The sequence below is a fragment of the Lycium barbarum genome, chromosome 11 (genome assembly GCF_019175385.1).
Source record: "Lycium barbarum isolate Lr01 chromosome 11, ASM1917538v2, whole genome shotgun sequence".
NCBI lineage: Eukaryota > Viridiplantae > Streptophyta > Magnoliopsida > Solanales > Solanaceae > Lycium > Lycium barbarum.
In genome coordinates this window covers 85,541,758-85,568,364 of record NC_083347.1, presented here as the reverse complement: position 1 = coordinate 85,568,364, position 26,607 = coordinate 85,541,758, and the positions used below count along the sequence as shown (strand labels likewise).

At 40.6% G+C, this 26,607-nt stretch overlaps 1 protein-coding gene across 1 annotated transcript; it reads right to left on the bottom strand.

Moving 5' to 3' along the window:
• Window positions 1-22,586: 22,586 nt before the first annotated feature.
• LOC132619961 (uncharacterized) lies at window positions 22,587-23,150 on the bottom strand. The gene has a single exon (XM_060334718.1). It carries the CDS (start codon window positions 23,148-23,150, stop codon window positions 22,587-22,589), a length of 564 nt encoding a protein of 187 aa, XP_060190701.1.
• Between the last annotated feature and the right edge of the window lie 3,457 nt (window positions 23,151-26,607).

Here is a 26,607-nt window from a genome sequence, read left to right as displayed (position 1 = left end):
TAATATTTCAACATAAGAATATATATATATATAACATTTGGAGAGTGTATGGAGTAAATCAGTTAACACGATTACTCGATGATAGCCCTCGTAACTATAAGTTAAGGTGGGGCCCATATGTCCGGATTTTATAAAGGACATATGAAGAGATATATGGGTAGTACATGTGAATTTGAGCAAGTCCTAATAAGGACTCATAACCCATATATGGGTATTAATTTCGGCTTCTTTACGGAAATAAAGTTATTAACTAGTCGTATCGCAAATTGGTTGGTTGAGAAAATGGGAAAACAGTGTGTGGGCTGTTTTATGGCATATGTTATGTTGGAAATGATGCTATTACTATTGGTATTGTTGTTGATGTTGTTGGTTATTGAATTGGAATTTCGGCTAGGCATATAAACAGGGGAGATGCTGCCGAAATTTCGGCAGATTATAAATGAATTTATTTGAAGGACTAAGACAAACGTGTAATAATGAGTCTAATGATTGTGTAAATCCTCTTAAATGTAGACTTGCGAGCTTGGATGAATAAGCGTAGCTAATAAGAAGTCAAGCAAGTATGTAAAGCTAACCCTTCTTTCTTTTGACATGATCCTTATGAAATGAACAGACGATGTGTACATGAATCCAAAGAAATTCCTATTCTTAGAGCCACTAGGATGTCTAATGTTCTTGACTTCAAGAAGCTATATCAATATGTTTTGATAGATTTATATGATTCCAAAAGTTCTATTTTGATATGACCCATAGTAATATACGAAAGGTACTTGATATGACTGTTATCGTGATTTTCAAATGATAGATCATTTTAATTATTCCGTTGGGTCTTTTGATATATCCTGTTATGTTTAAATGGTCCCAAAAGTTCTATTATGATATAATCCATAGTGACACCCGAAAGGTATTTGATACGACTATCGTCCGGATTTTTAAATGATAACTCATTTGATTACTCTATTGAGTCTTTGATAATGCTTTAAATTGCATATAGTTTCTCACTACTCTGCTCGTGCATGCCTTAATATATCTTTCACTGAGTTCCGGGCCAGGACAAGTTCTCGTGCGTACTCCACTGCATTGTTCACCGAGTCCCTCACTAGAGGGCCGAGACACGTTATATGTATATATATTTTGGAGTATGATGTGTTATGGCATTATGATGTGTTATTGCGTTATGATGTGTTACGGAGTTATTTCCTATTCTGGAGTATGATGTGTTATGGCGTCGATGATGGGGTGGCGACCATGTTCTGTTCACCGAGTCCCATAACGGTCCGGATATGACATATGACATTGACATGCATGATTTGTGTTTTAAAAGTAAGCGTTTTGGTATTCTGAATAGTGTACTTACTTTCTGTACTTCGTATTCCGGTTGTGGTTCTGTTTGTTGTATTTCAAGCTTTATATACTCAGTACATATTTCATACTGACCCCCTTTCTTCGGGGGCTGCGTTTCATGCCACGCAGGTATATACAGATGAGTAGAAGACATTGCTAGAAGATGTTCCAGCGGGATTGGCGAACTCCATTTCTTTCCGGAGTGTTGCCGAGTCAGAGTATCCATGTCATGGTATAATGATTCATGTTAGAGACTTTGCAGACAGAGTCACATATGTAGCCTGCCAGTCTAGTAAGCGGTTATTTAAGCCGATGTATTCACTATGCCTCACTTTACAGATTTAACATAATTACGATTTTACTTGACTAGAGAAAGACGAAAAGAATGTTTTTGAAAGCCTTTATTATGCATTTCATTTTGTGATTTAAGAGTCCAATGAGACTATGAGTGTAACAAGAACCAGTGGGTTCGTTCGACCCTAAGTAAGGGTCGGGTGCCCATCATGCCCCATCAGGATTGGGGGCATGACAAACTGTCTGCAAAGCCTCTATGAACATGATTGAAGTATACAAGTCGGGACAGGGTTTAACAAAATCATACATATATATATATATATATATATATATAGACTCAGCAGTGCTCCAGGAAGAAATGGAGCTCACCAATCAGAACTGGTACCTGTAGGCAGCCTACTATGGAAGGTCCTTGTCTCGTCTATCTACACCTGCGGGCATGAACACAGCGTCCACACGAAGGGACGTCAGTACGAACAATGTACTGAGTGTAAGGCATGATTAGTAGTATGATATCAGAGTGAAGATAACATAAGATAAAGTAAGTAATTATACCTCGTACACTTCTCAAGATCTCTGTCATGTAAACTACTCGTCTACGAGAAAAACAATTCATACACATCCATACATACACATCCATACACAACATACATACCTATGCATTCACATACATTTACCATACATACATCTGTCATATCCGTACCCGAGCCTTTCGGGACTCGGTGTTATCGGTACTCGGCCCTTGCGGGACTTGATGTTATCGGTACTCGGCCCTTGCGGGACCTGATGTTATCCGTACTCGGCCCTTGCGGGACTCGATGTTATCCGTACTCGGCCGTTGCGGGATTCGATGTTATCCGTACTCGGCCGTTGCGGGACTCGATGTTATTCGTACTTGGCCCTTACGGGACTCGATGTTATACCCAACTGATCAGTGGGATGCAATGCATACATACAAACATATACATAAAAATACATAAATTAAACCAACGTCATCATTAGCATTACAATTATCATCATATCAATCCTTGAAGGATCAACCATCGCAAGATGAAATCGACTATGTCACGGGAGTCTCGAGAATCATGAACTTAGGTAGAACTGGAAATAGAATCGTTATCATCGCTATATCTCACCTCGAAGGAACGAGTAACATGAGGTGAGACCATCAACAATAAGTACGGTTAAGGGATTCATGGAATGGCTCAATAATCTCATAATGCCCTCAAATCATAGCTTCGGAGTTTCAAAAGAAGAGAATCATCATCATCGTCACAATCATCATAGAACATATTACATTTAACATCATAAGAGGCTTTAAGAGTCATGAACTTCGAGCTTTTGAAAACAAGGCGATTATGGAAACCTTTATGGAATCATAACATAGGAATCATGCCTTTGAAAGAAAGGGACGAGCCTTAACAAACCTGTTCGACCTCCTATTAGCTATGCTTATTCGTCCGAGCTCGCAACTATAAATTTAAAAGGAGTTATACTAACGTTAGACTCTTTATTGCACAATTGTTCCATGTTTCAAATCAAACTATTCTATATTAAGCTGAAAATCGGGCAGCATCTCCCCTGTTTATATGCCTAGCCCGAATTCTCAATTCAACAACCAACAACAACAATAAAAATACCAACATAAATACCATCATTTCCAACACCAAAGTATTCCATAGAACAGCCCACACGCTGTTTTCCAACTTCCATAACTAACCAACCCGTTATACAATTATTTAACCACGCTATCTTTGTAAATAAGTCGGTATTAACATAAATAGAAAGAGATTCATACCTTTCTCTTCGTAATACTGCAATATCTTCACTTTTATACCATCGACTTAAGCCACAACGCATTACTATACAATTATGTAGTTGTAACTATACGTCGCCTGGACAGAAATTTTGGAATTTTTACCTGGTTTGGGCTAAAAAGTTGGCATTGGGGTTTGGGGAGAATTCTCCAGATTTTTGGAGAATATTTGAGGTGTTTCTTGAGGAAAGTAAGGGGTAAGACCTTTTAAATAGCGGTCCAGGTTCTGCCTGGACCGACTTAAATTCCTTCAGCGCGTTCGCGATGGCTTAATTTTGCAGCCTGCGCGTTCGTTCAGTAAAAAGGTCTTAACTCTTGATCCCGATATCGTGTGAGGGCCCACTTGTTAAATCTCCATATACTACTCATATGTCTCTTCACATGTCCTTTATAAAACTCTGGCGTGTGGGCCCCACTTGGCTTACAGCAACGAGGGATTTTCGGCAAGTGACATATGAACCGATTCACCCCATATGGTCTCCACATATCATATATATACCATTATTCACTCTTATAATATAACTTTTCTCCTTAATCCTCGCATGTCTTTTCTTTTGTAACATTCTTCCCCCCTTAGGAACATTCGTCCTCAAATGTTGCAGTATTGCCAACCCACGACATCATCTTTGATTCCTTAGAACTGTTATTCTCCCTTTAGGGTCCGATTACCAGTTACTTAAACTAGAACTTTAGTCAGTCTCTTCTCATTCCTCCTTAACTCTTTTATTGCCTTTAGTTTACTTCTTTCACTTCTTTGCCCTCATGTACATGATTAGAAATTAACTAGTATCTCGCTCTCATTCTGTCTCCATTATTGTAGTCTTAATTTGCCGTGCCATAACTATTCATCGTCCTGTAAGTATTCTTTTTTTTCTCGCTCCTTGTTTCCAATTAGTAGGCAATTACCTTTCTCATATATGGCGTCCTCTTTGCGTTTACTCCTTCGGAGCCATTTCGGGCTACTCTTTTTGATATCCGTTGGTCTTAGATACACACTGTACCGATTCTTTGTAGTTCATTAGTCAGTCTCTCTAATCCTTACCTTTACATTCCAAATGCTTATTCAACATTACTTGGTCATTATTGAGCATAATGGCTATATCCCTTAAGTTATTCTCCCTAGTTCCTTTCCAAGACCAATTATATCAATATCCAAAATACGTACTTACATAATGTTTCTTCGCCATTTATTATCCTTCGCAGTACAGTTACAATTATGGCAAACTCATAATCCGAGTTCAACTAAATTTGTAGCTCGCCACATTTTTGAGATCCTGCCACAACTGTTTCTTTAACCTCCTTCCCTCAAATCTCACAATACAACCCAAAAGCATAGGGCTACGACAATTCTTACTCCATTACGACCTTCTCACAACATATATATATATATATATATATATCTAGCTTCGATTTCCTTGTACCGGCGGTCACTTCACCCATCGTTATTCCTTATTAGCTTTCTGATATGGCCTTTACGCAATTATAGTCGGGTATAGCTTCACGTTGATGGTTCATATACTCCATAGCATATGCTCTCATGTTTAGTATAATTAGTGATCCATGAAATGTTTTCTAATATCCGGTGAACTCTTTTATTTCCATTCATAAGAGCAACGTTCTCTTAAGGTGTCTTCCATACTTTTTTCCTACGTCCGCCTCACGGTACACTTATTGTCAACTTGTTTCTGCTTTTTTATGATACCTTCTTGACATGCCAATACGCCTCGAGCTAATAAATTTCTTCTTTTGGAGCTTGAGAGCATCCCAGTTCTTTTCAAGTCTAATATTCTCTTCCCCCTTAAGGTGGTCCTTATATACCAATAACCTTCGAGTATCTAGCGCCTTCACTACTTATCTGCCATCCTCCATGATCTTCTCAAGGCCGGGTTTTTGTCATCGTATGGTATGACTTATCTATCTTTTTGCTAGTTACACTCTCTTATTCAATTGGAATACTTATAAGGGTTAGATCCAATTTCAATGCCCTCTTTTCCGTCTTTTCACACCTCTTTCTTTTATGACTAATGGTTCTTGGACCCGCAAGTTAATGGGGACATTGAGATTCACCACGTCATTTATGAAGTCTTCGGTTATACCTTACTCCTCGTCTCTCTTCCCGACTTTGCTTATAACATATCTAAAACTTCTTACCCTTAGTTCTTCTTCCATTTATGTCTATATTATCATTCTTTTGTCAATATTTCCATACCCTTCCATCCATTACTAGTCCATTCGCCCGTTTAACTCACTTGTTTATAATTCTTCTTAACTACGCGTTTTTGTTGCAGCTGTGCATCTATGTTTTCCGCGTGTCCTGCTACTTCTTGCTCTTAGCATAGAATTTTTATAATGTACACTCTCTCTATCCTCGTTCATCGAGCCTTTAGCCGTCTTTTTGATGTCACATCCAGGTTGTCCTCCATGCACGTTCCTTACATTACACTCTATTTCCTTTATAATCGAATCTCTCGATCTTTACAGGAATTCTTGCCTCATATCAATAAATTTCTATTCATATGTGTCGCCCCATCATCCTCGTTCTTATCTGGGTGATTGATCGGTTTCCTACCGCCAACTCGTTAACATATCTTGTGTACCCCCGTGGTTGAAGGTTTCCAGTTACTTTATTCCTAGATGCTCTCCTCTTTCTTCGATCAACCCATTAGTATACCTTTGCTACTTTCACCTTGAACCTTTCTTGAGTTCTTTCCTTCTCGAGCGCCCTTCTCTTCTTGCTATTTACAGTATCGGCTCCGAAGTTCGTGAAATATTCCATTAAATGTGCAAATCCGTCTTATTCTTAAGTCATCTTTTTAGAAAAGCTTCCTCATGTCCAAGACAACCGTGTCAATTTGACCACACATTTATCCCTTTATATATATACCTTTCGAGAGTTGCAAATCTTTTAACATCATTGCAAGGCTTAATCATCCTTTCTCTTACTTCACATTCCTCATCGTGGTCATTATCCTTTTAGCCCCACTTATCGAAATCTATTCTCTAGCCCCACACATTCCTCTTTTATTCCATACTACCACACTTTATTCCTTTCACATGCCTACCTTCGAATTTTTACCCAAATAGTCCCGTGTTTTGCCTGTCGTCTCTCTTGAAGACTTCGCTCACTCTCATTTCTCACTTCTCTCTTCTTTTCTCAAGACATTGTAATCTCTTCACTTCCTATATACATACTCACGCCCTTCCTTTCCCTGATGTTCTTGCATTAGGAACTTCCAACTCTGACCTGCAGTAAGAATAACATCAACTTACCTTGTAATATCTGTGCCATTTTTGCCACTTGAACTTCGTTACCTTATTCAATTAATGTCTTCCACATACCGCAACGTCAGTTGCTGGGATACACGTACCCGTTGATATAGCCACATATGGAATGTCATACACTTACATATATATGTAGTTACTAACATCTTGCTTACAAAGTATTTCCAAACACTATTCAAACTCATCCTCATTCTAGAGCTGTGATGCACTTTCTTTCCTTTCACCGATCTAGTCTGCCTCATCCTATGCGACCTCTTAAGGTCTCCAACCACTCCGCCTACTCCAGTTTCCCTTAGGTTACTCTAATTTCCCATCTGCCTCCTATGTCTAACTTTGTAAGATTTTTAGTACACTTCCCGGGGGTCACCCATCCTAGGATTTCTCTCAACCCAGCACACTTAACCTTGAAACTCTGATGAAATCCGGTGCGTTAGTGCTAGTTTGGCCGCACACACCTTACTGCATGGCCTTCATCATATTATCTAGAGCAACTTGAAGTCATAACGGATTCCAAACCATTCTCGCAACTCATCTCTCTCCGAATTAGAAAGGGTCTCTTAGTCTTCCGACTACACTATACTATTTTGGCCTTTTCAGTTCTCAATATTCACCTTTTACCTATGTGTACAACTACCTTTCATCCTAGATTTCCAGATTCCCAATGGTGGCGAAAACACCTTGGTCGCTGTTACTTGTAAATGCTTGGTTATCAGCCCCTTTTGATTTCTGCTCGCCGTTGTTAAGTGCCAGTCTACAGCAATAACACATACATAGAGAATTCTAATAAAGGCTCATATATATGTAGTCGATCGGTCTCTAGTCTGATCTGGTGGACTACAAGGTGATGTGTGCTCCTCGTCATCGTCTACCCACCATCTGCTGATCTAGCCTTCATCATCTCTCTCATCTAAGTCTGAAGGATATAGATAACCGGGTAACTCCGGGCAAACTGACGGCCAGGATAGAGGGCTAGAGTAATTCGTAACACTCACTGGGGAGGCTAGTCTAACGTAGTGCTCTACCATAGGGGCAGCTGGTACGGCCTTGAGAATCTCCTCCTCCGGTGTCCCAGACGAATACTCAGACGGATCTGTGTCATAACTGCCCTCAGGGGGGTCCTTCTCTCTAGGAGTCAAAACTCTGGAGGAATCGCCGTTGGGTCCTCCGAGGGATCAGTCTCAATGGAATAACTGAGGCTCCTCCGACTCGACCCTAGAGCCTGGGGGCCTGGATATACTCTAGGGGTTTTCTTAGAACCCCCAATGTCTGAAGCCGATCTCTTCATCTCTCGTCAGTCTGCACATACCTGCAGGAAAAGGATCAGAAGCGATCTTTCCTAGACTCTGGCTCTATCACACGATCTAAGATGGAAAGAAAGGTCAATGAATCGCAGATGTTACACCTCGAAAATTTTTCGTGAGCCAACAATGAATAGACCAACGAAGGGCATGAGTGTGCGTTATTTTACTAAGTAGGGAATGACTATTTATGAACTTTGGAATTAAGAAAGTTGTAAAATTTCATTTCAGCCAGTGGTCGTAAAATGGAATACGGCCCGTAAAGTGATTTATGGACCGTAAAGTGCCATCGTCCTTCAACATTTCAAAAATTTCAACTTTCTGTCAAATGCATCGAATGGTTAAAAATGACTTGGAATACGAACCGTAAATTGATATACTGCTCGTAAACTGAGTCGTAAACCGCCATGATCTTCAGCCAACCTTTCTGTAACTGATATGCTTAAATACGGCCATGGGGGACGGACCGTAAACCAGTATACAGTCCGTAAAGTGGGGTTTACGACCACTGTGCATTTCGACCACTGTTCATAAAAATCAGATTTTAGCTATTAAAAAGGAGGGACCCAAGTTCATTTTCTCATTTCATCTTCACGAAATTTCTCCCTAGAAATCTCTAGAACACTCCAAAAGCTTCTACCACAAGAATACCAAGGAAATCAATGATCATCAACACCAAATCTATGAAACAAAATGTATGAAACCTAATTGGAAGTCATCTCCTTCAAGAAATTCCAAAAGAGGTGAAGACGGGATTTGGTGCTAAAGGAGTGATTCCACTCTAGGCTTGTTCCACCATCATCTAAGGTATGTTTAATGACTTTATCATGTTATTTAAGGTATTGGAAAGCTAAGATGTTTGAAATGTAGAAGAACATAGAAAATGGGCCAGTACTGAGTGAATAGTGTCACAATTGAATGATAGTTGAATGGAATCATGAACGTTGATATGTTGTGATGATGAATACGTTATAAGTGGCGTATAGACCATGGAATAGGTGTGAAGTAAGCAAAATTATGATGATGAGCTAAAACCATTAAATGTGGAGATATTGGAGAAAAATGGTGGATTTTTCTAAATATAGATAAGTGATGAATGTTGATACGATATTGTGAGTGTTGTTGTAAATGTTTGTGAGTTGAAATAGAACATTTGAAAAGTAGTAGAAACAAAGGAAACGTTGCCCAATTTTCTCTAGAAATAACGATGCGTTCTTATGGTCGATTGACTAACTATAATGCGTATTCTCTCGTGAAGGTAGCAACGTGATATTGAAGGAGAACAAGTGAACGATAGCTTAACTAAGAGACAAAGGTATGTTAGGCTAATCATTTTCTTTCTATGGCATGAATCCCATGATATGATTCTTCTACCTCTCCATGATTCTCCTATATTCCGGAAAGCCAAGATCTTAGGATCATGAATAGCTATATGAGTCAACAGATATGATACGACGTTCCTATAAAGTAAATGATGTCGTCCATTTTATACACTCACCTTACATACTAATCCCTTCAAGGTGAGGCAGAATGTTCATGAATGCCCATAATGGAATCGAGGGTTCACAACCTTACGTCACCTCGATAAAATACTCTTGTTCTGGAGTCCCTATGCATGCACAATTGTGTGCATATTTTGATAAGCATACTATTATAAGTATTTCATAATGAGCATGCCATAATCATATTACACTGGGCCTAGTTGGCCGGGCAGTCACCGCGAAAGCGGGCAGCTATATGATACACCATGGCCAGTTGGCATGGACAGACACCACTAGTGGGCGGCATGAGATAGTACCCCGGACTCGGGAGGCCTGGACGCGGGCTAATGATACTGATTATCACACCGCACCTATATGTCGGGCAGTTTATATATATATATATACATAATATGCATACATAAGATGATGATAAGCATAAAATTAAATCAGCATGCATTACTTTTTATATGATTCCCAGTCAGGTACAGTTGCTCCACACTCGATGCCTCCTTTACTTTATTGATGTGTTGTTATTGTTCATGCCTCTCATACTCAGTACAACATTCGTACTGACGTCCGTTTTCTTTGGACGCAGTGTTCATGCCCACAGGTAGACAGGGAGGCGAGCTCGATCCGGATTCTTAGGAGTTGTCAGCTGATTGAAAGCACTCCATTGTTCGGAGGTGCTTATGATTATTCTTTTGGTACATGTGTATATTTTGGGCATGATGGAGTCCTGTTCCGTCTACATGTATAATATGTCAGTAGAGGCTCGTAGATGCGTAGTGTGGGTTATATGGTCTCACAAGTCTACTACGGTATGCATAAATATGTTACATATATTATTTTGATAGTCTACTGAGGCATTTATATTTATATATGTATAGACTAATTGTGCTTTCCACCGAAAAATGATTGTCATGCGATTATGAATCTGTGAATGATAAAGAAGCGTAAATGACTATGATAAGTGAGGGAATAAGGGGTGCTCGGTGGTCAGCCTCGGGTACCCGTCGCGGCCCCCAGCCAGGTCATGACAAAAGTGGTATCAGAGCAGTTCGTCATTGGAAGTGTCTACGAGCCGTGTCTAGTAGAGTCTTGTTTATGGTGTGTAGCGCGCCACATCAATAGACAGGAGGCTACAGGGCATTTAGGAAAATGACCGTCTTTCTTCTTATGAGATCATGCGATAGAGCCATGCATAAGACCTTTCTCCTCCTAAAAGTGTGTTGTGATTTCAGAATGCCGCCAAAGGGAAAAGCTACAGCCAGCCAGAAGGGCAAAGCTACGACAAAGAGGCGGGCGGAATGAGAGCCTCAAATGAATGTAGACGAGGGCGAATCATAAAATGAGGCCTCGCCTAATGTAGAAGAGCAAGGAGGAGCCTCCGCTCAAATTCCTCCACCAGCTGCTTCGGGTCAACAAGTGACCAAATCTATTCATCTATTGACGCAATTGGTTGCCGCCCAGGCACAGCGGTAGAATGTGGGCCCGAGTGATCGTTCTGCTAGTACGAGAGCCCGTGATTTCCTGACTCTAAATCCTCCAAAAATTTTCGGGTCGAAGTCGGATGAGGACCCACAAGGCTTTATTGATGAGATGCTGAGGACGCTGAAACTCATGCATGCTTCTGAGACTGAATCGGTACAGTTGGCTTCTTATAGACTCCGTGATGTGGCGGTATTGTGGTATAACAACTGGATAGCATCGAGGACAGAAAATGCACCTCCTCCTGTTTGGCAAGAGTTTGTTGATGCTTTCATTCGCCATTATCTGCCACCCGAGGTCCGCCGAGCTAGAACGGACAAGTTTTTGAATCTGAAGCAAGGAAGTATGAGTGCTCGGGAGTATAGTATGCAGTTTAATTCTCTGGCCAGGTATGCCCCGACTATGGTGGCCCATATGGGCGATCGTGTACACAGATTTGCGAGTGGTTTGGGGCCACATTTGTTTAGAGATTGTCTGACGGCCTCTTTGCAAGACGGAATGGATATTTCCCGAACACAGGCACATGCTCAGAATCATGAGGAATGACAACAACTGCAGAGAAGTGATCGTGATAATGACAGAAGGCAAGGTAAGAGAGCTAGATCTATGGGAGTGAGCAATGAATATAGAGGGGGATAGAGACAGATGCATTATAGGCACTCAGGTCAGTCAGCGACTAGTGCGCCTCCCAGATTCTCAGATAGGAGGTTCGATCGTTCTTTTCAGACAGGACAGGGCCAGAGTTCGAGGGCCTCAGATTCTCAGTTTAGGGGAGATTCTAGTCAGAGGAGATCCTCAGTACCGTGGTGCAGCCAGTGCGGTAGAATGCATTCCGGACAGTGTCGTTAGGGTTTGGATGCTTGCTATGCCTGCGGGCAGGTTGGTCATATGATGAGAGATTTCCCTTCAGCAAGAGGTAGAGTTGTGACTCAGCCTACAGGATCAGCAGCTGGGTCTTCTTCAATACGCCCGATAGCACAGACTCCTCAGACTGCCGCAGGTAGAGGCAGAGGCAGAGGGGGAGCATCTACTTCAGGTGCTGTTCAGCCCCGCGTATATGCTTTAGCTGGGCGACAGGATCTTGTGTCTTCCCCAGATGTTGTCACAGGTACATTGACTATATTTTCCCGTGATATATATGCTTTGATCGATCCGGGTTCTACCTTCTCTTACGTTACTCCGTATGTCACGGAATTTATTGGGGTGAAACCCGAGCCCATTAAACCTTTTGAGGTATTTACTCCGGTTGGTGATCCGGTAATAGCGAGGAAAGTGTACAAAAATTATGTCATTGTGATATGTGATCGCCAGACTAAAGCTGATTTGATTGTGCTTGAAATGATAGATTTCGATGTAATTATGGGTATGGATTGGTTGGCCTCATGTTATGCTAATATTGATTGTCGAACAAAAATGGTTCGATTTCAATTTCCGGGAGCGCCCGTACTTGAATGGAAGGGTAATACGGCATCCCCAAAGGGTAGGTTTATTTCCTACCTTAAGGCAAGAAAGATGACAGCTAAAGGCTATATTTATCATCTAGTTCGGGTTCATGACACCGAGGCAAAGTCGCCAGCTTTCCAATCTGTTCCGGTAGTGAACGAATTCCCAGATGTATTTCAAGACGAACTCCCAGGTCTTCCTCCAGAAAGAGAAACTGATTTCGCCATTGATGTATTGCCGGACACCGAGCCCATTTCTATTCCTCCTTACCGAATGGCTCCGACAGAATTGAAAGACCTAAAAACACAACTGAAAGATCTGCTTGACAAGGGGTTTATCAGACCCAGCTCATCGCCGTGGGGAGCACCATTCTTGTTTGTGAGAAAGAAGGACGAATCCTTACGAATGTGTATCGACTACAAGCAACTGAACAAAGTGACGATAAAGAACAGATATCCTCTTCCAAGGATTGATGATTTATTCGATCAGCTGCAAGGTGCTAAGCGGTTTTCAAAAATTGATTTGAGGTCGGGTTATCATCAAGTGAGAGTTAGAGAAGCAGATATTCCCAAAACAACTTTCCGAATAAGATATGGCCACTATGAATTTCGAGTAATGTCATTCGGGTTGACTAATGCTCCGGCTGTATTTATGAATTTAATGAACAACATATTCAGGCCTCTCTTGGATCTATCTGTGATAGTATTTATCGATGATATTCTGGTGTATTCTCGCACAGAATCAGAACATGCAGACCATCTGAGAATTGTTCTTGGCATTCTTCGAGCTCGAGAATTGTATGCAAAATTTTCAAAGTGTGAGTTCTGGCTGAATTATGTAACATTCAGAAAATTTTCATATTATTTCGGATGATGGGATACGGGTCGACACTCAGAAAATTGAAGCTATGAAACTTGGCTAAGGCCTACGACGCCCACAGAAGTTCGCAGTTTCCTGGGTTTGGCAGGATATTATAGTAGGTTCGTAGAGCGCTTTTCATCTATTTCAGCCCCATTGACGAAGCTAACTCAAAAGTCTGCTAAATTTCAGTGGGACGATGCATGTGAGCATAGTTTCCAAGAGTTGAAAGACAGGTTGACCTCAACTCCGATCTTAACACTTCCAGAAGGGCCAGATGGCTACGTTGTGTATTGTGATGCTTCCGGTGTGGGACTAGGATGTGTATTGATGCAGCACAGGAAAGTTATTGCATATGCTTAGAGGAAATTGCGGAAACATGAGAAGAATTACCCCACTCATGATCTTGAATTGGCTGCGGTCATCCATGCGTTAAAGATATGAAGACATTACTTATATGGTGTGTATGTGGACATCTATACAGATCACAAAAGTCTTCAGTATATCTTCAAGCAAAAGGAGTTGAATTTACGGTAGAGGCGGTGGTTAGAATTATTGAAGGATTACGATGTGAACATTTTGTACCACCCCGGTAAAGCAAATGTAGTAGCTGATGCACTTAGCCGCCGATCAATGGGCAACTTATGTGGAATCCCTCTAGAAAGAAAAGAGATGGTTCAAGAACTTCACCGACTAGCAAATTTGGGAGTGTTTATAATTGATTCGGGCAATGCCGAGAATAGTATAAATGATTCCACAATTTCATCCTTGGATATGGAAGTGAAAGAACGGCAGTGCGAAGATCCGCAGTTATGTCGTTATAGAGACACATCTCAGGGGAAAGAAAAGTCTCTGTTTGAAGTCTCTATGGATGGAATTCTTAGATACCGAGGTAGGTTATGTGTGCCGAATGTGGCGGATTTGCGCCAACGGATTCTAGAAGAAGCTCACTATTCTCGGTATTCTATTCATCTAGGTGCAACAAAAATGTATCGTGATCTCAAGATGATGTATTGGTGGGATGGCATGAAGAGAGACATAGCAGAATTCGTAGCAAAATGTTCAAATTGCCAACAGGTAAAATCTGAACATGAAAAGCTAGGGGGCTTGTTACAGGCAATAGAAATCCCTACTTGGAAATGGGAAGTGATAAACATGGATTTTATCCTAGGATTACCAAATTCCCGTGGTAGGTATGACTCTATATGGGTGATCCTGAATAGGCTGACGAAAGCAGCCCATTTTCTTCCAGTCAAGACCACGTACTCAGCAGAAGACTATGCAAGTTTGTATCTCAAAGAAATTGTACGACTCTATGGAATCCCATTATCTATCATCACAGACAGAGGGGCACAGTTTACAGCCAAATTTTGGAAATCCTTTCAAGAAGGTCTATGCACTCAAGTGAAGCTTAGCACGACATTTCATCCACAGACTGACGAACAAGCCGCGCGTACTATTTAGACCTTAGACGATATGTTACGAGCATGTGTGCTGGATTTTGGTGGAAGTTGGGACGATCATTTGCCGCTAATTGAATTTGCATATAACAACAGCTATCATTCCAGTATACAAATGGCTCCATATGAAGGTTTCTATAGAAGTAAATGTAGATCTCCAATCGGATGGTTCGAAATAGGAGAAGCACAACTAGTGGGCCCTGAATTGATCCAACAAGCAATAGAAAAAGTCAAGGTGATCCAAGATCGGTTGTTGACAGCTCAAAGTCGCCAAAAGTCCAATGCAGACAATCGCCGACGAGACTTGGAATTTCAAGCCGGTGATTGGGTGTTCTTGAAAGTGTCGCCAATGAAAGGGGTGATGAGATTTGGTAAGAAAGGGAAGCTAAGTCCCAGATACATTGGACCCTACAAAATCATCCGCAAGGTGGGTCAGGTAGCCTATGAATTGGAATTGCCTTCGAAGCTTGAATCAGTCCATCCAGTTTTCCACGTTTCGATGCTCCGCAAGTGTGTTGGAGACCCCACTAAGATTGTCCCGGTAGCCGATGTGAAAATAACGGAAAAGCTAACCTATGAAGAAGTACCTATTGCCATCCTAGATAAGCAAGTGCGCAAGCTTCGAAATAAAGAGGAAGCGTCAGTCAAAGTATTGTGGCGAACCAACAATCGGGAAGAAATGACTTGGGAAGCAGAAGAGAGCATGAAATCTAATTACCCACACTTATTCCAACCCCCGGGAGAGATCCAAGATGAAACGCCAACGATATGAGGTATGTACGCTTCATTTTTATGCTTTTGGTCGTGTGTGGCCACGGATATGTTGATATTGTGATGTAGCCCTTTGAGGCGATGATATTATGGGTTGTTGTGACAGGTTGGTAGTGTCAAATTACAGGGGAAACTCTGGCGGAAATTTTGTAGAATCCCGAGTGTTTAACATTCGAGGACGAATGTTCCAAAAAGGGGGAAAGAGTGTTACACCTCGGAAATTTTTCGTGAGCCAACAATGAATAGTCCAACGAAGGGCATGAGTGTGCGATGTTTTACTAAGTAGGGAATGACTATTTATGAACTTTGGATTTAAGAAAGTTACAGAATTTCATTTCAACCAGTGGTCGTAAAATGGAATACGGCCCGTAAAGTGATTTACTGACCGTAAAGTGCAATCGTCCTTCAACAATTCAAAATTTTCAAATTTCTGTCAAATGCTTCGAATGGTTAAAAATGACTTGAAATACGGACTGTAAATTGAAATATGGCCCGTAAACTGAGTCGTAAACCGCCATGATCTTCAGCCAACCTTTCTGTTCCTGATATGCTTAAATACGGCCGTGGGGGACGGACCGTAAACCAGTATACGGTCCGTAAAGTGGGGTTTACGACCACTGTGCATTTCGACCACTGTTCATAAAAATCAGATTTTAGCTATTAAAAAGGAGGGTCCCAAGTTCATTTTCTCATTTCATCTTCACGAAATTTCTCCCTAGAAATCTCTAGAACACTCCAAACGCTTCAACCACAAGAATACCAAGGAAATAAATGATCATCAACACCAAATCTATGAAAAAAAAGTGTATGAAACCTAATTGGAAGTCATCTCCTTCAAGAAATTCCAAAAGAGGTGAAGAAGGGTTTTGGTGCTAAAGGAGTGATTCCACTCTAGGCTTGTTCCACCATCATCTAAGGTATGTTTCATGACTTTATGATACCCCATGGCCAGTTGGCATGGGCAGACACCACTAGTGGGCGGCATGAGATGGTACCCCGGACGCGGGAGGCCTGGACGCGGGTTAATGTTACTGATTATCACACCGCACCTATATGGTCGGGCAGTTTATACATATATATACATGATATACATACATGAGATGATGATAAGCATAAAAGTAACTCAGCATGCATTACTTTTTATATGATTCCCAGTCAGGTACAGTTGCTCCACACTCGATGCCTCCTTTACTTTCTTGATGTGTTGTTATTGTTCATGTCTCTCATACTTAGTACAACATTCGTACTGACATCCGTTTTCTTTGGACGCTGTGCTCATGCGCACAGGTAGACAGGGGGCGAGCTTGATCCGGATTCTTAGGAGCTGTCAGCTGATTGAAAGCACTCCATTGGTCGGAGGTGCTTATGATTATTCTTTTGGTACATATGTATATTTTGGGCATGACGGAGTCCTGTTCCGTCTACATGTATAGTATGTCAGTAGAGGCTCGTAGATGCGTAGTGTGGGTTAGATGGTCTCACAAGTCTACTACGGTATGCATAAATATGTTGCATATGTTATTTTGATAGTCTACTGAGGCATTTATATATATATGTATAGACTAATTGTGGTTTCCACCGAAAAATGATTGTCATGCGATTATGAATTTATGAATGATAAAGAAGCGTAAATGACTATGATAAGTGAGGGAATAAGGGGTGCTCGGTAGTCAGCCTCGGGTACCCGTCGCGGCCCCCAGCCGGGTTGTGACAGTAGATGCCCTGCAGCCTCCTGTTTATAAATGTGGCCGGCTTCAGTCCCATAAACAAGACTCTGCTAGACATGGCTTGCAAACAACCCCGGGACAGAACTACTCTCAAACCAACTTATCACACCCCACCATTAGTAGGGCGTGATTGGCACCCGGCACCTTACGAAAACTGAGCGAACCAACTTATAACTTACATCCTTCGTGTCTCAAATGGAAACAATAGGATCGAGAGGATAAATACAAACAAAATATCATGCATAAGTATATGTACATTGGACCCATGATTCCAACATTACTATCGTCACACTATGACTAAGCTGTACACAGGAACTGTCGGCAAAGCCTCTATAAACATGACTGAAGTATACAAGTTGGAACAGGGCCCCGACCTACCCTGAACAAAATCATATATATATATATATATATATATATATATATATATATATATCTAGACTTGGTAGTGCTCCAGGAACAAATGGAGCTCCCCAATAAAAACTGGTACCTACAGGTAGCCTACTCTGGAAGGTCCTTGTCTAGTCTATCTACACCTGCGGGCATGAACGCAGCGTCCACAAGAAGGGACATCAGTACGAACAATGTACTGAGTATGTAAGCCTTGATTAGTAGTATGATATCACAGTGAAGATAACATAAGATAAAGTAAGTAATTATACCTCGTACTCTTCTCAAGATCTCTGTCATGTAAACTACTCTGTATCCGGCATACACATCCATAAACAACATATATATCTATGCATTCACATACATTTACTATACATACATCTATCATATCCGTATCCGGGCCTTGCCGGACTCGGTGTTATCCGTACTCGGCCCTTGCGGGACTCGATGTTATCCGTACTCGGCCCTTGAGGGACTCGATGTTATCCATACTCGGCCCTTGCAGGACTCCATGTTTTCCGTACTCGGTCCTTGCGGGACTCCATGTTATCCGTACTCAGCCCTTGCGGGACTCCATGTTATCCGTACTCGGCCCTTGCGGGACTCCATGTTATACCCAACTGATTAGTAGGATGCACTACATACATACATACATACATACATATACATAAAAATACATAAATGAAATAAACGTCATCATTAGCATTACCATTATCATCATATCAATCCTTGAAGGATCAACCATTGCAAGATGAAATCGACGATGTCACGGGAGTCTCGAGAATCATGAACTTAGGTAGAACTGGAAATAGAATCGCTATCATCGCTATATCTCACCTCGAAGGAACGAGTAACATGAAGTGAGACCATCAGCAATAAGTACGGTTAAGGGAGTCATGGAATGGCTCAATAATCTCATAATGCCCTCAAATCATAGCTTCGGAGTTTCAAAAGAAGAGAATCATCATCATCGTCACAATCATCATAGAACATATTCAATTTAACATCATAAGAGGCTTTAAGAGTCATGAACTTCGAGCTTTTGAAAACAAGATGGTTACAGAAACATTTATGGAATCATAACATAGGAATCATGCCTTCGAAAGAAAGGGACGAGCCTTAACATACCTGTTCGACCTCCTATTAGCAACGCTTATTCGTCCAAGATTGCAAGTCTACATTTAAGAGGAGTTATACTAACGTTAGACTCTTTATTGCACACTTGTTCCAAGTTTCAAATCAAACTATTCTATATTCTGCCGAAAATCGGGCAACATCTCCCTTGTTTATATGCCTACCCCGAATTCTCAATTCAACAACCAACAACAGCAATAACAATACCAACATCAATATCATCATTTCCAACACCAAAGTATTCCATAGAACAGCCCACACGCTGTTTTCCAACTTCCATACTAACCAACCCGTTATACAATTATTTAACCACGGTATCTTCATAAATAAGTCGGTATTAACATAAATAGAAAGATATTCATACCTTTCCCTTCGTAATTCTGAAATATTTTCACTTCTCCACCGTAGACTTAAGCCACAACGCATTACTATACAATTTTGTAGTTGTAACTATACGTCGCCTGGATCGGAATTTGGGAATTTTTACCTGGTTTGGGCTAAAATGTTGGCTTGGGGGTTTAGGGAGAATTCTCTAGATTTTTGGAGAATATTTGAGGTGTTTCTTGAGGAAAATAAGGGGTAAGCCCCTTTAAATAGCGGTCCAGGTTCTGCCTGGACCGACTTAAAATTCCTTCAGCCTGCGCGTTCGTTCAGTAAAAAGGTCATAACTCTTGATCCCGGAATTGCGTGAAGGCCCACGACTTATGGTTCGAAATATAATTAAATTATCTACAAATTTAATTCTTGGTGTTTTTCCAAATTACAAATTTGTAATATCGTTTTGGCACCTCCAACTCAGATCATCCGAAAATGTTTCCTTAAATCGCCCATTTGGAGGGCTTATGCCCATATTTGGCTTATGGGTCCTTCTTAGGACTTGCTCAAATTTCCATATACTACTCATATGTCTCTTCACATGTCCTTTATAAAACTCCACCGTGTGGGCCCCACTTGGCTTTCAGCAATGAGGGTTTTTCGGCAAGTGACATATGAACCGATTCATCCCATATGGTCTCCACATATCATATATATGCCATTATTCACTCTTATAATATAACCTTTCTCCTTAATCCGCTCATGACTTTACTTTTGTTGGGGCTCACACTAAGCTGTCAGCAGTCTAGGTAGCGCAAAATTTTCTGGGTGTAACAGTTACGAGATTTGGTAAGAAAGGGAAGCTCAGTCCCCACTATATTAGACCATATAGAGTCCTGTGAAGGGTTTGTCAAGTGGCCTATGAGCTTGAGTTACCAAAAGACTTAGTTGCTATACACCTAGTGCTTCACATGTCCATGTTGAAGAAGTGCGTGGGAGAACCGTCGTTGGTTGTCCTTGTAGATAGCATAACGATCAATGAGAGCTTGACTTATGAAGAAGTCCCAGTGAAAATTCTTGATCGTCAGGTTCGCAAGTTGAGAACTAAAGAGGTTGACTCAGTGAAAGTATTATGGAGAAGTCAGAAAATTGAAGAGGCTACGTGGGAAGCCGAAGAGGACATGAACTTCAGACATCCCCATCTCTTTGAAGAGTCAGTAGAAAATGTTGAAGGTAATTTATCTTCCCCTTCAGATTCCACTCTATAGTTTCCATGTCCTTCAATTAGTTCAGTAGTCACTCAATTTTGTATTTATTCAGTCAGTTCAGTAGTTATTTAGTTTAGTAGATTATTTAGTTCAGTATTTCTTTTAACTCAGTATTCCTGTGTTCATGACAATATTGTACACATGTTCTCGTCAGTCCAGTTAACCAAAACCCATCATTCGAGGATGAATGATCCCAAAGGGAAAATATTGTAACACCTCGTACCCCTAACTAGCTTATGTTCATGATTCGGGGACTTAGAAACCAAGAAATAGTGTTGATAATCCTTGGTAACAGTAAAAGTACGGCTTGCGTTGAATTACGGGCCGTATTTCACGACTGTACTTTGCGAGGGAGAAAGCTTAAGGTCACTTGTAAATGTCCTTGAAGTACGCCCAACTTGTACTGGCCGTACTTTAAGGTACGGACCATACAATCAGGCCCTACATCACCTCAGATAAACAGTGAGTTCTGGAGTTTTGCCTTGAGGTACGTCCAAGGTTGTACCGATCGTACTCTAAAGTACGGATCGTACTTTTTGGGCCATACCTAACCTCAGAAGAATAGTGTGATCTGGAAATTTATGGCAAAGTACGCCCACCATGTATGGGCCGTACTTTGAAGTACGGGCCGTACATGGAGCCCGTACATCCTCCGTGTCCACCAGAAACTATAAATATGAGGGGTTCAGTTCTAAATTCGCTTTTCACCAATCTTCAAGCCCTAGAACAAAATGCTCATCTTGTCCATCACAAAGAACACTAAGGTAAGAAATTCCAACCCATTCAAAGTGTATTCTAACACGTGTTAATGAACGTTAAGCAAGAATTCATTGTACTTAACCTAGGGTTTTCAAGAAAACCCATCTAAGGTTTCAAGAATTAGGTTTTTGGAATTCTTCTCAAGTTTAGACCAATAGATACAAGTTTTGGAGCGTATACAGGTATGTAAGGCTAACTATCTACATTAGGGAATGTTCATGATTCTCCCAATGCCTCGTTCTTCATGCATATCAGAAATTGACTCAGAATACAGTTTAGCCCTAGTTTCAAGAATTATTGTAGAACTGCTATCTTCTAGGGTTATAGTTCCATAATTCGTTCGTGGTTATCATTTTGAATATCATGAACTCAGTGCATAATCATTATAGGCTTGTGTATTAACATCACATGAGTCTCTATTAGTGTATAATCAGTTATGGGCTAAAGTTCCATAATCAGAAATAGTTATCATGCTATCAGTGTGTTAGAAGTAACCAATACTGAGTGAACTGAGATCAAGAAATTAATTATTTGTTTAATTGATTAAATATTAAATTTTATGGAGGATTAGTGGATTAATTAGTGGACTATGGATTGATTAATATTAAACACATGTATCTGCATTTTGGACCCTAGGCCACAGTTTATGCATACATATTACTCGGTCCTGAGGATACAGATTTGTGCACATTAATTGGGCCCTAGGCCACAGATTATATTGTCAGTTACACAAGTGATTCTTCATTCAGAAACAGGAAGTAATCATATCTTTACTTCTTATGTGTAGTTCAGTTATCAGATATCAATTTCAGTTCCAGTTTTAGTTATATGTACTTGCAGTTCTTTCTCTAAGTTGCTTTATATACCAGTACCATTCGAATGTGCTGATGTCCTTATTATTGCTTGGGGGCCTGTATCTCGCGATGCAGGCAACGACTTACCGGTTGAAGATTCTGCTAGCTAGGACTTTCCCGTATCAGCTGCTTGGTAAGCCTCAGTTCCTTCGAGGCGTTATCATACATTTAGTCCTTTTATCATAGTAGTCAGTTGGGTATGCCGGGTCATTGTCCCGGCCGACAGTTATCTTTTCAGTATTCATTAGAGGCTTTTATACACTATTGCCCAGTCAATCATATTTTAGCAGCTTTTTCATGTGTTAGCCTTGTTGGCTACTTATTCAGTTATTCAGACTTATTCAGTAATTTTGCATTAATAATATTACAGTTAGGCTTTTAGTAAATCAGCATGTGTTAGTATTATTTCTGCACTTTTGTATATTTTGATATCCCATGTTGATTCAGCCAGCTTATGGGTTCATTCGATCACATGCATCTTGGCACCGAATGTCGTGTTACGCCTAGTCCATGATTAGGGCTGTGACAGCGCCATCCTTTGTCGGTATAGTTGACTATGGTATACAGCAACCATTCTCTTTTCATCAATTAAAGCCAATCGCTCATATCAAGCTTGGACCCATTCTCCATTGTCTAATTTAGCTTCTTGAGTTATTCTCGATGATGGTATTTCCACCTTGGCAAGTATGACTGCTTCAGTACAATAAACAAGTAAGTACGGAGTTTCCCCTATTGAAATACAGGTTGTTGTGACGTATCCCAGTAAAGCATATGACAGTTGTTCGTGCCAACCCTTGTGATTATTTGTCATCTTCCTCAATATCCTCTTGATATTCTTATTGGCCGCTTCTACAGCTCTGTTCATTTGTGGCCAGTAGGCAGTTAAGTTCCGATGATTAATCTTGAATTGCTCGCAGATATCCTTCATTAGGTGACTGTTAAGATTTTCCCTGTTAGCCGTTATGATGTACTCGGGTATGCCGAAGCGGCATATGATGTTGTTTTGCACAAAATAGGCTACTAATTTCTTTGTCACTGATTTGTGCGATGTTGCTTCCACCCATTTGGTGTAGTAGTCAATGGCAACAAAAATGAATTGGTGCCCATTTGAAGCGGATGGATCGACAACTACATCCATACCCCAAGCCACGAATGGCCAGCGTGAACTCATGGCATTCAGCTCGCTCGGCGGGACTCTGTAGATCTTCGTAGATCTGACATTTATGGCATTTCTATACAAACTTGCAGCAATCGCTTTCCATTGTCATCCAGTAATGCCTTGCTCGGAGGATTTTCTTGTCTAGCACGAATCTATTCATATGGGGCCCACAAGTCCCAGCATGTGCTTCTTCCAAGAGTTCCATGGCTTCGGCGGCGTCCACGCGTCAGAGTGAACCCAAATCCGGGATCTATTTGTATAGTATATCTTTGTTCATAAAGAAATCATTGTCCATTCTTCCGCTGGTTTTAATTTGACCACTTGTGATACCTTCGGGATACTCCAGTTATTCCAAATACTTCTTGATACCATTGTACCATGGCTTTCCATTTGGCTTTTCTTCCACGTGGGAACAGTAGGCATGTTCTTCTTTCAGACTTATCTCCGGCGAGTCAATGTGACTGCTTTCAGGATGCTGAACCATTGATGCTATTGTGGCCAATGCATCGGTAAACTCGGTTGGATCCCTTGTGGTATGCCTGAATTCAATTTTTTTTAACTTTTTACATAACCTCTGTGCCAAGTTCACATACGACAAGATCTTCTCATTCTTGGTGGCCCACTCACCCTGTCCAGTAATTCAGTGATATCCATATCCAACGCCATCCTGTGGCCTAGGATGCAAGCCTCATAGTCAGCCATGTTGTTGGTACAACAGAATTTCAGCTTCACAGCCATTGGATAGTGTTGCCCAGTTTCTGATATGAGAACTGATCCAATTTACGAACCTTTGTAGTTACTAGCCCCATCAAAGAACAATCTCCATCCTGTGTAAGGCTCCACTGTTTCTTTTTCTATGGCCAAAACTCCTTCATCCGGGAAATTAGTTCGAATGGGTTCAAGATCCTCATCCATGGGACTCTCGGCTAGCAGGTTGGGCAAGGTTGTCCCTTGATGGACTTTTGTGCTATGTATACAATATCAAATTCACTTAATAGCATTTTTCACTTGGCCAACTTCTCGATGGGCATGGGCTGGACGAAGATATACCTTAATGGGTCCATCTTGGATATGAGGTGTGTGGTATACAATTGTTATATCCCGCATTTTGTACATTCAGATAATTCAAGACAATTGCAAGAAGTTAAGGACAAGGCTATATTTTGATCTTGTTTAATACACAAGTTGTTTATGAAAATTTTTGAAGTGGAAATATTAAGAAAGGCTAGGGGTAAAAAGGGAAATTCACAAGGTGGCTCATGGAAACATTAAGGAAAGTTTGGGGTTAAGAGTGATTTATGGAAACTTGAAATTCTTGAAATAATAGGCCAAGTGAGCCATGTAAATGGAATGGTCTTATGCCCACATGGAAGCTTAATAAATATGACAAAAGATGACTAATTCATCATTTTTTATCATCTTCACTTAGAAATTTCAAGAAGCTTGGAGAAAACAAAAGGGAGGCTATTCGGCCAAGGGCCTAGCCGAGCAAGACCTTTGGAAAAAAATGGATCAAAAATTATTTTCTTCTAGCTAAACAACCAATTGGAAGGTCCCTAACTAAGTGAAGTAGTCATTGGAGCAAGTAAAACATCTATTCTTGCAAGCTACAAATCCTAGCCAAGTGAGAAGTTAAGGGAAAAAGGTAAGGTTTAATCCTCTTTTCATGTGTTATGGATGGTTTTTACATGTTGTAGTATGTAGAAATGGATGGAATTTATGAAAATATGGATGTTGTGTCGTGGTCGTGCATGTCTAGGTGTTGTGTAGAAGTGACGAATTAATTTTACTTAGTATTTTGGTTGTTGTTGTCATGAATTCTATGATAAAAATGAGAGTCTAATGATTCAAGTTGAAGTTGAAATTGTTGTGGGCTGTTTTAGAAGCTAATGAGATTTGAATGTAGCTTCTTGTATTTATGGAAAATAATGTTGTTAGTATGTGCATTGTTGGTGTAGTTCATGAATTTGAAAGAAGGAAATGTGTTGTTATTGTTCTTGTTGCATTTGGAAGGTTTCGGGTGGAATGGTATATTGGTTAGATTATTTTGAATATTGTTTGAATGGTTTCGGATTAGTACTTGAATATGTAAGCAATTATGAATTGAACATAAATGAAACGTCGTCGAAGTTTGTAGAAAGAAGTTGCTAACGTTGGTATGTGTTTTGAATTGATTGTTGATATTGTTAGAATAACTGTTGGTATTGTTGTTGATAATTTGGCCGAGTTAAATTCTCGGATTTGTTGTTGATGATTTGGCCGAGTTGGATTCTCGGGGATAGTTGTATTTATAGGGGAAATGCTGCCGAAATTTCTGTAAATAAAGTGTTGGTTGAGGATTGGACTTCTAAGTATCTATAGCTAATGTTTGGTATATACTAATATTGTTGTAGATCTTGCGAAGCCAAGGATTTAAATTCAGATTAGCCTAGGAAGCGGGCAAGGTATGTAAGGCTTACCCGTTCTTTCTTTTAGCATGATCCTTATGAAACAAGCATACGACGTATATGTATGATTTCAAAGAAGCTCCTATTCTTAGAGCTACTAGGATGGCTAATATTCTTGATCTCCATAAGCTACTTCATATAATTTTGATACGTATCTACGATTTCCGAAGCTCTATTTGATATGTTTTCGAGTTTGTCTATGATTCTTATTCACTTCTTGACATGAGTACGCTCGGTATAGTTGAGCTTATTGTATGGTTGAATAACGAGTAAAGCATAAAGAGTTCATGTCCCTAAATGGGTTCTGTAAGTATTAATGTCTCTAACTTTTGCATACAGTCTTGGATTGCTTTGGAAACGTTCGTAGAGGTCCTGTAGTAAAAGTGTCCATAACTTTCTCATACTAAACCGGATTGACTTGAAACGTGTTTACGATCCTCAAGCGTCGATTTGTGTACTTACCTATCGAGTCATGATTTATGTGCATATAGTTTCTCACTACTCTGCTCGTGGATGCCTCAATATGTCCTTCACTGAGCCCGGGCCAGAATATGTTATCGTGCGTATTCCACTGCATTGTTCACCGCGTCCCTCACTAGAGGGCCGGGATCTGTTATATGTATATGTATATGATGATATGATGATATGATGATACGGGGATGGCGGCCAGGACGGCATATGATGACTCCATTCACCGCGTCCCTCACTAGAGGGCCGGGATCTGTTATATGTATACGTATATGATGACATATGATGTTGGCACACATGATCTGTGTTTGGAAAGTAAGCATTTTGGCACTCTGGATGGTTTACTTATTTTCTGTACTTCTTCTGACATATGACATCGGTATGCATGATTTGCGTTCGGAAAATAAGCACCTTGGTATTCTGGCTAATGTACTTACTCTTTGTACCGTTGTTTCGATTATGGTTCTGTTTTCTGTATTTCATGCCTTACATACTCAGTACATATTCCGTACTGACCCCCTTTCTTCGGGGGGCTGCGTTTCATGCCCGCAGGT

What these genes read in the sequence shown, in the direction of transcription:
- LOC132619961 (XM_060334718.1), bottom strand. Translation starts at nt 23,150, where the DNA reads ATGAGTTCACGCTGGCCATTCGTGGCTTGGGGTATGGATGTAGTTGTC.